Below are 12,749 nucleotides of genomic sequence, written 5' to 3'. Positions count from 1 at the left end.
AAAGGGGTAGCAGTGGTGGGAGGCTCCACCCACCCGCCTGGACGTCTCTGTGCATGCGCAGAAGCAGCGCGTGCACGCACGAGCAAACAGTAGTGAACAAAATTGAAACCCACTACTGATTTTAAGGATATGTAAAGAATTATCTCAGTTTTCAAAGATCAAATAGCAATATTTCCTGTTATCTGATTTCTGGATTCTACTGTTCAAAGAATGTAGTCTCTTCCTGCTTACTCTCCTTAAAGCTCTCCTTAAAGAATTGGTTCTTTCTGGACCTTGTCTGTCTGCTGTAGAGTGATAATTCTCCCAAGCATTGCCTTGGTCATCCCTTCCCATTTCAGCTGTTCCTTCTGCCTTATTTATATTCAGTTTTGGAAATAATCTTCCATAATCTTTCATTTATCCCTTAATTATTCTTTTTCAGTGTATACATATTTGAGAACAAGCCACTTCAGATACTACAGATATTAGAAATTGCATTGTCTTCAGCGAAAATGAAACTGACCCTTTAGCCCAGGGGTCTGCAAACTTGGCTCTTTTAAGACTTGTGGACTTCAACTCCCAGAGTTCCTTAGCCACTTTGCAGACCCCTGCAAAGAGCCAAGTTTGCAGACCCCTGCTTTAGCCCATCCACAAGGCACAGTTATAATTTTCTGACATCGAACACTGATTGCTAGGGGGGTGGATACAATAATTTCCATACAGTCAAGGGTTCTGAGGAACCTGATCTTTTTAGAGGTAGACTTCAACATACAATCATTTATTAAATGGCCTTTCAAAGAAACAAAGGGACTGAAAAAAGTGACTTTTTATAACCATTCCTTGCATTTAAAATTGCCACAGATCCCCACAATCATGTGATCAAAATTCTGGTGCTTGGCAACCAGCATGTTGGTTGCAGAGTTTCAGGGTTAGTACTATTTGTAACCATCTGTACCATTTGTAACCTTCCCAACTGGCTTCCAACAAGCGAAGTCAATGGGGGAAGCCAGATTTGCTTGGCAACCATGTCTTAACAACTGCAATGATGCACTTAATGATCATGGCAAAAAGGATTAAAATTGGATGGGATTCACTTAATGGTCTTATTTAACAATGGAATTTTGGTCCCAACTGCAGTCATAAGACAACTTCGTGTATGTAATTTTGCAATTTGAAAAAATTCTTCAGCAAGCACAGTGATGTACATTTTATTCTATAAATCAGTGCTTCAGTTTAGCTCTCTCTCTGTGTGTGTGTGTGTGTGTGTGTGTGTAGATACATGATAAGGTAATACAGTAATGTGATTTTAAGGTTGTAGCAATGCATAGATGGATTTATTCGGCCGTAACCACAACTGAATGCAGTATGATTCAGCTGTCGTACAGTTATGGCCATTGGTATAAATCATTGATATGATACAGAAAGTTTGAAATGATTTCCCTCTTCTATTCTTACATTGAACTCTTATACATGCATATTTGGGAGTATGTGCTACTGTATTAACTCCGTGAAACTTGTTTTCAGGTGACTCTGCAGAGTATATATATATATATAGAGAGAGATTTTGGGGTCTTGCTAAACATTGAATCATGAAATCACTACAGGTAGTCCTTGATTTGCAACCACAGTTGAGCCCCAAATTTCTGTTGCTAAGCAAGACAATTGTTAAGTGAGTTTCGCCCCCATGTTATAGCTTTTCTTGCCACAGTTGTTAGGTGAATCACTGCAAGTGGTTAATTAAGCCACATGGTGGGTTAAGCGAATCTGGCTTCCCCATTTACTTTGCTTTTCAGAAGGTTGCAAAAGGTGATGATATGACCCCAGAACACTGCAACCATCAAAAATTCATGTCAGTTGCCAAGCATCTGAACTTTTGTGAGTGACCACAGGGATGCTGCAACAGTTGTGTGAAATATGGTCGTAAGTCACTTTATTTCAATGCTGTTGTAACTTCGATCACTAAACCAATGGTTGTGAGTTGAGGACCACCTCTTTCTGATGACAACTAAGGCTTAATGATGAACTTAGTGCAAATAAGGCAGTTTGGGAAACTAACTCTTGCTCCATGTTGATGGATATCTTGCTTCAGAGATATCCAGACAACTACTAAGCATTACCATAGTTCTTGCCTAATTTGATTCTATACCCAATTGTGATTTTGTTTTTATTTATCATCCAATGTTATATCTATTAAATGAAGAGGATAAAGGAAAGTCACCTCTGGTCCTATGATCTACTGATTCTAGATACTTTTTTTTAAAGATGGGAAGTCTTGATTGTACTATGATTGGCAAGAATCAGAGAGTGGGCCTTATGGATCCTGCTTGGGCCTCCACTTTCCACTCATAATCTGTGCACAAATACAATGTGTATGTAGCAGACTCCTTGAGTATTGTGCTTCCCCCTAAAGCGTTGCTAGGAAACAGGTTTGCAGGTAGTTTGCAAGTGATGGACTGGCTGCTTTGTACCCCTCATGGCGCTTCCTGCACTCTTCCGACTGTGCCAACGCAAGTCCTTCACTTGTTCCAAAAGGCTCTCGATGGAAATATGTGCAGCTGCTGGGGGACGAGCTGGACCTTCGTCACGTCACCTGGAGACTCCCAGTAGAACTGATCCCTCGTTACTCGGACAGCAGTTGCTTTTCCTCGGACACAGAGGGTCTCCTCCATGAGGGTAGTACCCCCTCTGAGCTAATGGACAGTGATGCAACCAGCGGCAGCCTACCAAGGAGTGGGACTTCCCAGCCCCAACCAGGTGAAGGATGGCCACCTTCTTCCCTCCCAGTAACCATGATGTCTCATCCTACTCCAGGGCCATGGAATATAATTTATTCAAGCTACCCCTCTACAAGCTACAAGGACATGTTAATAGGATGAGACCAATGGCGAAATGTAAAATTTGTTACTACCAGTTCTGTGGGCATGGCTTGGTGTGGGGGTAATGTGACTGGGTAGGCATGGCCAACTTTTTTTTTTTACTTTTAAAAGCATTTTTTCTACAACCCAGCTGAAGAGGTTGTAAAAAAATGCTTTTAAAAGGCTCCTTTGACGATCCCAGCTGAGTTGCCTGATCATCAGTGGCTTTTCTTTTCTTTTAAAAGCATTTTTTCAGCCAAAGAAAAAATGCTTTTAAAAGTAAAAAAAATAACCTCTGATGATTGCGCGGCTCAGCTGGGCATGGGGTGGGCAGGGATTTTTGCTACCGGTTCTCCGAACCACCCGCCGCCATCACTACCGGATCGGGTGATCCAGTCCGAACCGGGAGCATTTCACCCCTGCATGATACATTTAGCATTTGTAATGGAATCTGCTTGTGATTGGTTATTTAGTACCAAAGTAAGGGCTATCCTAGGCATGGAATTGAATGAAACAGAATGGAAGTGCAAAGAGAGAATTCTTTTGGGACACATGTTGCATATTTGTGCCCTTCATGTAGCTCACAAGCTAATTTCAGAAATCCTCTGCAAACCATCAATTCAGACATCCGAGTTCCTTTCCTACCAGGTACTTGGCAGAAGAAGTGGGAAAAAAAAGGGGGGGGGAATGGTGGTCAAAAAGATAGATCCATTATTTCCTTCAGCCTTTTCCATTGCTGGCACTCATTCCCCAATTGATTATACCCCTCCCCCCACAGTATTTGGAAGTCCCGCCTCCCATTTGGAATCTTATTAGCATAGGACAGAGCTCTTCAAACTTGGCAACTTTAAGAATTGTGGACTTCAACTCTCAGAATTCTCAAGCCAGCTATGCTGGTAGTTGAAGTCCACAAGTCTTAAAGTTGCCAAGGGACCCCTGGCATAGAACAACAGTGTTATCTGCTACAGCAACCTCATAACTATGATTTTCTTCAGCATGCTAAACTCGGTGAACTTTCACCATCCTGGTATGTTCCAGCTGCTTCACGTGACAGCTTCTACTTTATGTACTTCTGTACAATGCCAAATGGGGGATATTACATTGTGTAATCAACCAATGATTCCAACAACTGTTAAAAAATTCAGTACATTCTTAGAGCTGCTGAGACAGAACTAATGCCTTCCCTTCAGCATTTTCTGTAATTCATTTAAGAATGTCTCTTCATCTTGCCCTCATTATTTCCAATAGTGGTTAACAGAGTTGATTGAAGAACTTGAAAATAGGAAAAAAAGATGACCAGCCAGAGTGTTTGTTATTAATACCTGGTTCCAGTATATATAATGCCTCTGAATCAGGGGTGGGTTCTACATACCTTTACTACCGGTTCGCAATGGGACCACGCACGTGCGCTTCTGCGCATGCACAGAAATTTCCTGATGATGTCTGGGTCAGTGGGCGGAGCCTCCCACTGGTTTTACTACCTGTTCTTGCGAACCGATCCAAACCAGGGGCAATCCACCACTGCTCTGAATATGAAGGATCTCTAACTATTCGGACAGACATTTGAATATATTAGTCTTAGAGGAACTTAATGAATGCTGTAAAATTGCTAGCAATTATAGTCTTGTCTTTTCCAATGATCGCATGTTTTAAAGTGGATTAAAGTAGTAATAACATTTTCTTTTTCGAAAAACATAGCATTACTTGAATATCATGTCCTTTAGTATTTGGTACATCATTTGGCATTCAGGAAGCCACCATCTAATCTAACCAACCCTTGCTCTTTTCCTATTGGTCCTTTCAGTCTGTTTAATTCTGATATTGATGTTTTGTTTTGCGTTGTGGGTTTAAGTGATGCAACATCACTTAATGATGTTGCATCATTGTTGGTTGTTGGTTCTTATGGAGCCCCAGAATGCACTTTATAGTTAAGAAGCAGAATAAAGACGAGGTCAATGTTTCCCAAACTGATGCGCTTCAGGTGTCTTCAGCTTTAAATCTGCAACCAATATATCTGGTTGGAAAAAATACAACTGAAATCAATATACTGGAGGCACTCGGTTACATTTTAATACTAGAAACTTTGAGTTCACATAACTTTCTGAACCATTTCATTAATTTAAACATCTGTAACCACAGTTGGCTGATTTCATAGAGCATGCTGCCATGAACCTTGATAATATGAACCGTAGTGTTTAGGTTCACTAAGTAAAAATTAAACCACATTATGACTTAGCACAGACCGTGAGCCATTCTAAGGTATCTTTATTGTCAAATCTCATATTAATTAACTTGGCTGACATGCGTATCCATAGTCACTGGTTACTGATGTTAACTGCAGCAAATTGAATAATTTCCAGAACACCTGATGAATGGCCGACTGGATATTGCCTTCCCTGCCGGTAGTGGAAGTTTAACCCGAAATCATCTAAGTCCACATGTATACCATGAGAGAAGAGTGATCGGAAACTCATCGCTAACAAGAGAGTATACCACGGTGTCTGGACATGGTAGGTGACTAATGTGCACTAATCTGTTAGTGATTTGAGAATGTTCAGTGTTCTATCAGAAGGAGATTCCAGTTAGTTGAACTCTTTTTCTCTCACTTGGTCTCTCATGCCAGTTAGCATTAGATAGTGAAAAAATATTCCTTCTTCCTCAGGCTATTCCTTCAGTCACTGTGCCTGGTGTTGGTGCTTCAGTCTTTTCTGGTACTCTCAATGGTGTGTCTTTCTTTCTCTCTCTCTGTTTTGGTATGTCCTTTAGACCCATCCAAGAATGTTTTTTCTCCCACATATGAAGAAACTAGAAGGATACCCCAGATCCCGCAGGATGCGGGCTTTAGGAGGGCAAATGTGATGGGTTCCTCTGACAGCAGTGATGCTCGGGATTCTATAGTCATGACTGATGGGCCCTCTTGGATTTCCAAATATTTAGGTATAGCAAATGGCATAACATGGCTGATCAACTACAAGGCTGTTTGTTCCAGCTACAGTGACTCATCTCATAAGCTGCTAATTTATTCACGTTAGGTTCCTTCAAGTGGCTTTGCTTGTAGACCTGCCTGTGTGCCTGTGCTAATTTGCTCTGCCTTCTAATCTTCCATCTCTTTCACTTTGACGGCTTTCATGTTCGAATGACATCACTTCAGTTATATTACAGACTCAAAGGAGTTAGTACTCAGGCAATATCCTTAACAATCTGCGATTCTTCCGTGTCTCCATGTCCATCTGCCCAGGTCGTAACAGGCAAATATTACAATGTGTTCCTTGTAAAACATATTTACATAGTTTAAGGAGTTGCTGAGGTTCATGGTCTACATTTATTATAGCATACAACCTTATAATTATAGCTAATTCTTCTGGATTTGAAAGTACCTTGTCCTCTATAGAAAGGAAAGCATCTTGCTTGCATCCAAAACAAACATTTGGAAGCGAGGGAAACTTCTTATTCTACAAAAGGAAGGGGTTGTCTGGCCAGATGAGTCTATTCTTTTAAGGAGGAAGCAAAATGCTTTATGAACTTTTGGCTCGAGCTGCATGGAAAGCAATTCTATGTCTCCTAATGGAGGCATTCTAGGAACTGCTACAGTTCAGATAACAATTGCTAATAAATGGTGTCTTCCCCTTCTCAGAGGTGCAAAACAACTACCATTATGACTATATTTAATTGTTACTTTCCCATTCTGAATAGGATTTGGGAAAAACAAACAAAAAAACAAAAAAGCAGGAGTCATTTACAATGCAATGGTTGTAAAAGCCACTTTGTAGGATAGATTGGCAGAAGACTACATCCACAAACACACCCACAAAAATCACCCAGCAGTAGAAAGGCATGACAAGAACACTTTAATCTCACAACACATAGCCAAACTCAGCCAGTTTCAACTTGGAACCTATTAACATCATAAACAAAGCCAAATTGAAAAATGCTAGGGAATTCCTAGGATGTTCAGACAAATAGACTTACAGAAATAAACCATATTTACACTTCATTCAAAAAAGGAAATAAAAAACCTAGGCAGGAAACAAAAAGACTAGAACACACACTCTCCAACAGCCCATATTCAGAGAAGCAGGGATCAAACAAGAAACAATCAGGCAGAAAATTATATTTTAATCAAGTAATCACCAAGGAGGAAATTATACCCCAACCCAAACTGTCAGGGGAAGCTACTATTTATTAAAAGATAGCAAAACCCACACTCACTCACATTAATGATGTTATCTAGTTGGGTAATGAAACATCTGCAAGCAAACAACCAAGCTTAGTGGGTATCAAAAGTTCTGCAAAATGAAAAGTCCAGGGTGCATTTTGTCCTTCTCAGCCTCAGGCGGCTAGGGACTACACTGATTCTCTGAAGATGTCTATGAAGTTCTGATCAGCTAGGCCCTAGTTTGTCAGGTGGGTGAGTTTAATCTAACCTCCACCTGGAACCTTGCCATGCCCTGGGGACCTAGGACCTGGGACAAGAAAAAGAATTGCTTCCCTGACAAAACCAATTCTCCTCTTCTTTTCCTGCTGCATGTTACCATGCAATGCAGCCAAGATGCTCTTTTCATTCATTGTCCAATGATTCTTCAGCCATGCTGTTGCCTTCATTTCTCCTGGCTACATTCTCAACATCTCAGCTTACTCTTTTGCTTGTTCTTCTTTGACACAAAAGGAGGTCTCATGCTGATGTGGAAGATTGCATTTTGTCTTTTCCTTGCCTTCAGATCTAATCTTGCTATTTCTTATCTGCCTCAGATTCTAGAATGCAGCTTCTGAATGTCCCGGACACTCCTACTCGCTTGGTGTTCTCTGCCCTGGGGCCAACCTCCCTGAAAGTCAGCTGGCAGGAACCCCACTGTGAGAAAGAAGTACAAGGATACAGTGTGCAATACCAGCTTCTCAATGGAGGTCAGTGAAGCTCTCTGTGGTGAAAGTGGAAATAGGAAATATATACATAAAACCCTGTTTTGTCAAAAGGCATCAGATTCTACAAACATGGTTTGCAACAAGAAACACCCCCAAATCATGTTTCTTATTGTTGAGGTGTGTTTCCAAACTACCCAAACAGATTTCCCTGTCCTGATGTTTTCCAGATGTTTTCATACACCACAGCAGGGGCAGAACCTTCATAGACCCTCTGTGAGGGGGAAGGACAGTTTCCAAATTTGATAAATAAATATTTCTGTATATGTTGAATAATGTTTCCTAATTTATCAACCAAGGCTCCATTAGAAGATAGCTGTTTGACTGGAATAGGGATAATGTGAATTTGGGTCCTGATGAAAAACACTAAATTCAAAATGTGTAAAATCCTTAATTCCCAGACAGAATTGGTAGGCTTAGTTTTCTTTTCATTTTCTCTGAGATAACGTTTTATAAGGACAGAGTTTTTCTTCTGACGTATACTAAACTGAAGGACGTGATCATCTATGAAGAAGAAAAATTCATAATTATTTCTGAACAAAAGATCATACGCACGGTTGCCTCAAGATGTGACTTGTAGCATTCAGCCTACCGAATGCACTAGCAGTGCCTATTCTGCCAAAGAAGCTGCAATTTTTGATCATCATAGTTTGTGGGATGACAGCTGGTTTTTCTCCTATTTCTTAGGTGAAATAAAGAGACTTACAATTCCCAATCCAATGCAGAACTCTGTGGTGGTGGATGATCTATTACCTAACCACTCCTATGTCTTCAAAGTAAAGGCCCAAAGTGATGAGGGATGGGGTCCAGAAAGAGAAGGTGTGATAACCATTGAGTCACAGGTGGATCCACGCAGCCCTCTCAGTCCCGTGCCAGGTAATTGTTTTGAAATGTTTACGATTTCAGGGATATGCTACTACTTTTCTAAATGTTGATTTCCATCTGTACCTTTTGGGAGAAGGCACTCAAAATAAATCTGTGCTTATCTGCATGAAAACCATGCATGTAGTCCAGTGGTGAAATTCAAATTTTTTTATTACCGGTTTTATGGGTGTGGCTTGGTGGGCGTGGTGTGGCTTGGTGGGTGTGGCAGGGGAAGGATACTGTGAAATCCCCATTCCCTTCCCATTCCTGGGGGAAGGATATTGCAAAATCTCCATTCCCACCCCACACTGGGGCCAGCCAGAGGTGGTATTTGCTGGTTCTCCGAACTACTCAAAATTTCCGCTACCGGTTCTCCAGAACCTATCAGAACCTGCTGGTTTTCACCCCTGATGTAGTCGTTATTCATATTCCACCTTCTTTTGGGAAGTGGGACTGTCACATCCTTATTTTAAAATTAAGATAGGTTTAGGCGAAGAGAAAGAGTGGTCCAAGTCAGCTTGATAGTAGAGTAAGGGCTAGAATCTGGGCTTCCCCGGTGCCAGTCTTACGTTCATCCACTACTTACACTGAATCTTGAGGGGTACTTTTACTTCCTGTAAATTTCAAATGTAATTGGGTTAGCTTTTTGGATTCAACAAAGCAATAAATGTATAAGATATTTGAAAAGCCCAAATGGAAATTCTACAATTCTAAATCTTTGAACTTCTGCCTGTGCCTCTTGCTTGGTACAGGTTTGATTTTCTCTTAACAGAACTCTGACCATTCTTCTTCACTTGACAGGGTCACCATTTACCCTGAGCACACCCAGTGCCCCAGGACCTCTCGTATTCACAGCCTTGAGTCCAGACTCGCTTCAACTAAGCTGGGAGAGACCCCGCCAACCCAATGGCTTAATTCTGGGCTACATGGTCACTTGTGAGACTCTGCAGGGTGAAGGTATGTCAGCCTTTTGAAATACATTCCACTTCAGTTGCAAAGCTTCTCCTGCTAACATATAGCATTTCCCGAATTATAGAAGAGAGTAAGATGGCTCAGAGATGTATAAAATAACCACAATCACCTGAAATGAAGCATCTGACATGAGGAGGAGATGGGACTATACTGGCAAATATGTATTATTCCTTAATCTTCCTACCTTTTCTTTTTATTTTTCTCTGCTCAGGGGAACCCAGGACTATCTATGTGGAGGGAGATAACCCAGAGACCACCCTTACAGTGCCTTACCTGAGTGAAAATGTTCCGTATAAGTTCAAAGTGCAAGCCAAGACCACTCAAGGCTTTGGCCCTGAAAGAGAGGGCATTATCACCATTGAATCTCAAGACGCAGGTATGCTTTGGTGCCAAAGTACTTCTAACGTCTGTTCTTCTTGGTGTGCTGTTAAGGCCACATTGTCAGCCAAGGTGTAAAAAATGCAGAATTCAATTTCGCTTTCCTTTCATACTGTAAAGTACAAATTATAGGAATTGGCTCTGGCACTGGTCTTGTCAGGTGTTCCATGGGCTAATGGGGAGTGCCTGATTACTCCCGCTGCGTAACCTGAAATGGCCATAAAGGGGAATTGCCAGCAACAGAAGGAAGGGGGGCATGCCACAGCAGCAGGGTGACAGAATAACAATGTTGGAAGCGACTTTGGGGGTCTTCTAGTCCAGGGATCATCAACCTTTCGGACCTCAGAGACCACTAAATTCATAATTTTAAATCCCGCGGACCACTAATACAAATCCAGCGCGCTGTTCGCTGAAGCACCTGGACTCACGGTGGTGGATGAGGTCCTTCAGACACTTAGTTTGGCCACCTGTTTCTGCAACCTTAAACACTCAAAGAGCCATATGAAGCATTGGATAGGATGAGGCTGGTGGTATTTAGATGTATGCGAAATTTTGGTCCCAGGATTCCATGGGTTTTTGAAATTTTCATTGACTTTGTATTCTGATTGTTTTTAATGTTTTCCACACTATCCAGAGTTGTTGTTACAAGATAAGCAGCTGTATAAGTCTTTTGAATTTTTTTAAAAAATGCAGAATTCAATTTCGCTTTCCTTTCATACTGTAAAGTACAAATTATAGGAATTGGCTCTGGCGCTGGTCTTGTCAGGTGTTCCATGGGCTAATGGGGAGTGCCTGATTACTCCCGCTGCGTAACCTGAAATGGCCATAAAGGGGAATTGCCAGCAACAGAAGGAAGGGGGGCATGCCACAGCAGCAGGGTGACAGAATAACAATGTTGGAAGCGACTTTGGGGGTCTTCTAGTCCAGGGATCATCAACCTTTCGGACCTCAGAGACCACTAAATTCATAATTTTAAATCCCGCGGACCACTAATACAAATCCAGCGCGCTGTTCGCTGAAGCACCTGGACTCACGGTGGTGGGATGAGGTCCTTCAGACACTTAGTTTGGCCACCTGTTTCTGCAACCTTAAACACTCAAAGAGCCATATGAAGCATTGGATAGGATGAGGCTGGTGGTATTTAGATGTATGCGAAATTTTGGTCCCAGGATTCCATGGGTTTTTGAAATTTTCATTGACTTTGTATTCTGATTGTTTTTAATGTTTTCCACACTATCCAGAGTTGTTGTTACAAGATAAGCAGCTGTATAAGTCTTTTGATTTTTTTTAAAAAAAATGCACAAATGAATGTGTTCTTAAAGAACAGTGGGTAAGGCATCCAAAACCCGAAGTTAGGGTAATATGGATGTGTCAAAGTTGGGTCCTCATTACCCAATTTGTGCAAGTGTAATATATGACAGTAGACAACATCTTGAATGGTGAATCAGTTTTTCCTTAACATGCTGTGTGCATGGACATTTTAAATACTCTTAAAAGTAATGCTGTTTTCTTAGTGAGTAGAAAAAATTGATCTTCAAGGCGACGCAAATGATTTTTACAAGTTTTTACAAGCTGTCGTTATCCCATTTTAATTCAAAGGGAGACAGATGAGAAATGAGAAATGAACTGAATATTTAGGAAGATTAGCTGGAAATGAAAGTAACAGAATAGAGCTTTGCATGGTTGTGTGAAAACAAATGTTCTGTTTTAACTTAGACACCATCTTCTTGCATTTCTTCTCAGAATCATTTTAAAAAAAATAATATTAGTTGGAATGAGAATTAGATATCCAAGCATTGAATTACATTTTCCCCCCACCCCATCCTTTCTGCTTCAGGAGTATTCTCTCAATATGGAACACATCAATTCACCAGGGAGGAAGTCTTCAATCTCCCTACAGAATACAATACCCAAACGAGCATCACTCACTCCCTACTGGATCCTTTATATGCAGGTAAAAAAAATGGAATGATGGAAATAGGGGGTGCCTTGATTTTCAATAACCTCACTGAGATCTTTGGGACAATATTAATGAAGAGTATCTAGGATTCATCTTAGAGAACAAACCTGAATCTCGAGACTCTGGGGTCGCAAGGGGAAGGCTGAAATCTTTATTCAGAAATAGTTAAAAAAGGATGAAGGGAATCCAGTCTACTCCTGTTTATGCTAATATTAAGAGAATGTGGGTCTTTATGCTGCTTTCCTTGTCTTCCAGAAAAATAAGAATTTTTTTTCTCACTAGAAAAATGGCAGAATAGGCCTTTTCATACATAGCTTTACTGAATGGTAATGTATTCTTTTCATAGTATTAGGAAACTCTTCTATCATTAAGACCAGGAATAGTGCCAGAGCAGTTATTTCTAAATTAAAGAAATGGGGGGTTTTTTTGGTACAAAAATTAAATGGCCTAAAAAAGAACTCTGCTTCTGCTTAAACACACTACGACCAGCTTCCCAACTCTATTCAGGAACTCTGGAAAGGATTATATTCCTCGCACAAACAGTGCTGAGTGCCTACAGTTGCACCCTGAGATCTTTTAAGAGAGATGTCTGTGTTGCTTTATATGTAAAGCCTTTTAGGTTATGGATGATTTCACAGGATATGAAGAGGTCTGTCTTTTAGATGATATCAGAAGCATGACTTCAGGAAGGGCTGGGATATTGACTACCTCTAAGGGGGCTTAGGACTTTCCCAAGTGCCTGAACAGGTCTAGTGGTATCAGATAAATGGCTCTAGAATGTTTCTAAATGCAACCCAGTGCAGGGGCAGAAGTCATAAAAGTGA

General features: G+C 40.9%; 1 protein-coding gene across 1 annotated transcript in view; it reads left to right on the top strand.

Annotated features, from left to right (window-relative positions):
- ITGB4 (integrin subunit beta 4) overlaps positions 1-12,749 on the top strand; it is a 95,549-nt gene that overhangs the window by 80,240 nt on the left and 2,560 nt on the right. Inside the window, exons 31-38 of the mRNA XM_058167909.1 lie at positions 2,512-2,733; positions 5,195-5,344; positions 5,601-5,771; positions 7,584-7,736; positions 8,439-8,627; positions 9,417-9,572; positions 9,799-9,963; positions 11,803-11,919. Of these exons, the coding sequence (XP_058023892.1) occupies positions 2,512-2,733; positions 5,195-5,344; positions 5,601-5,771; positions 7,584-7,736; positions 8,439-8,627; positions 9,417-9,572; positions 9,799-9,963; positions 11,803-11,919 (1,323 nt within the window). The remainder of the gene's footprint in view (positions 1-2,511; positions 2,734-5,194; positions 5,345-5,600; positions 5,772-7,583; positions 7,737-8,438; positions 8,628-9,416; positions 9,573-9,798; positions 9,964-11,802; positions 11,920-12,749) is intronic.

The sequence above is a fragment of the Ahaetulla prasina genome, chromosome 2, assembly GCF_028640845.1.
Source record: "Ahaetulla prasina isolate Xishuangbanna chromosome 2, ASM2864084v1, whole genome shotgun sequence".
NCBI lineage: Eukaryota > Metazoa > Chordata > Lepidosauria > Squamata > Colubridae > Ahaetulla > Ahaetulla prasina.
Note: the sequence above shows the minus strand (reverse complement) of the source record. Positions and strands in the feature narration are given on the sequence as shown.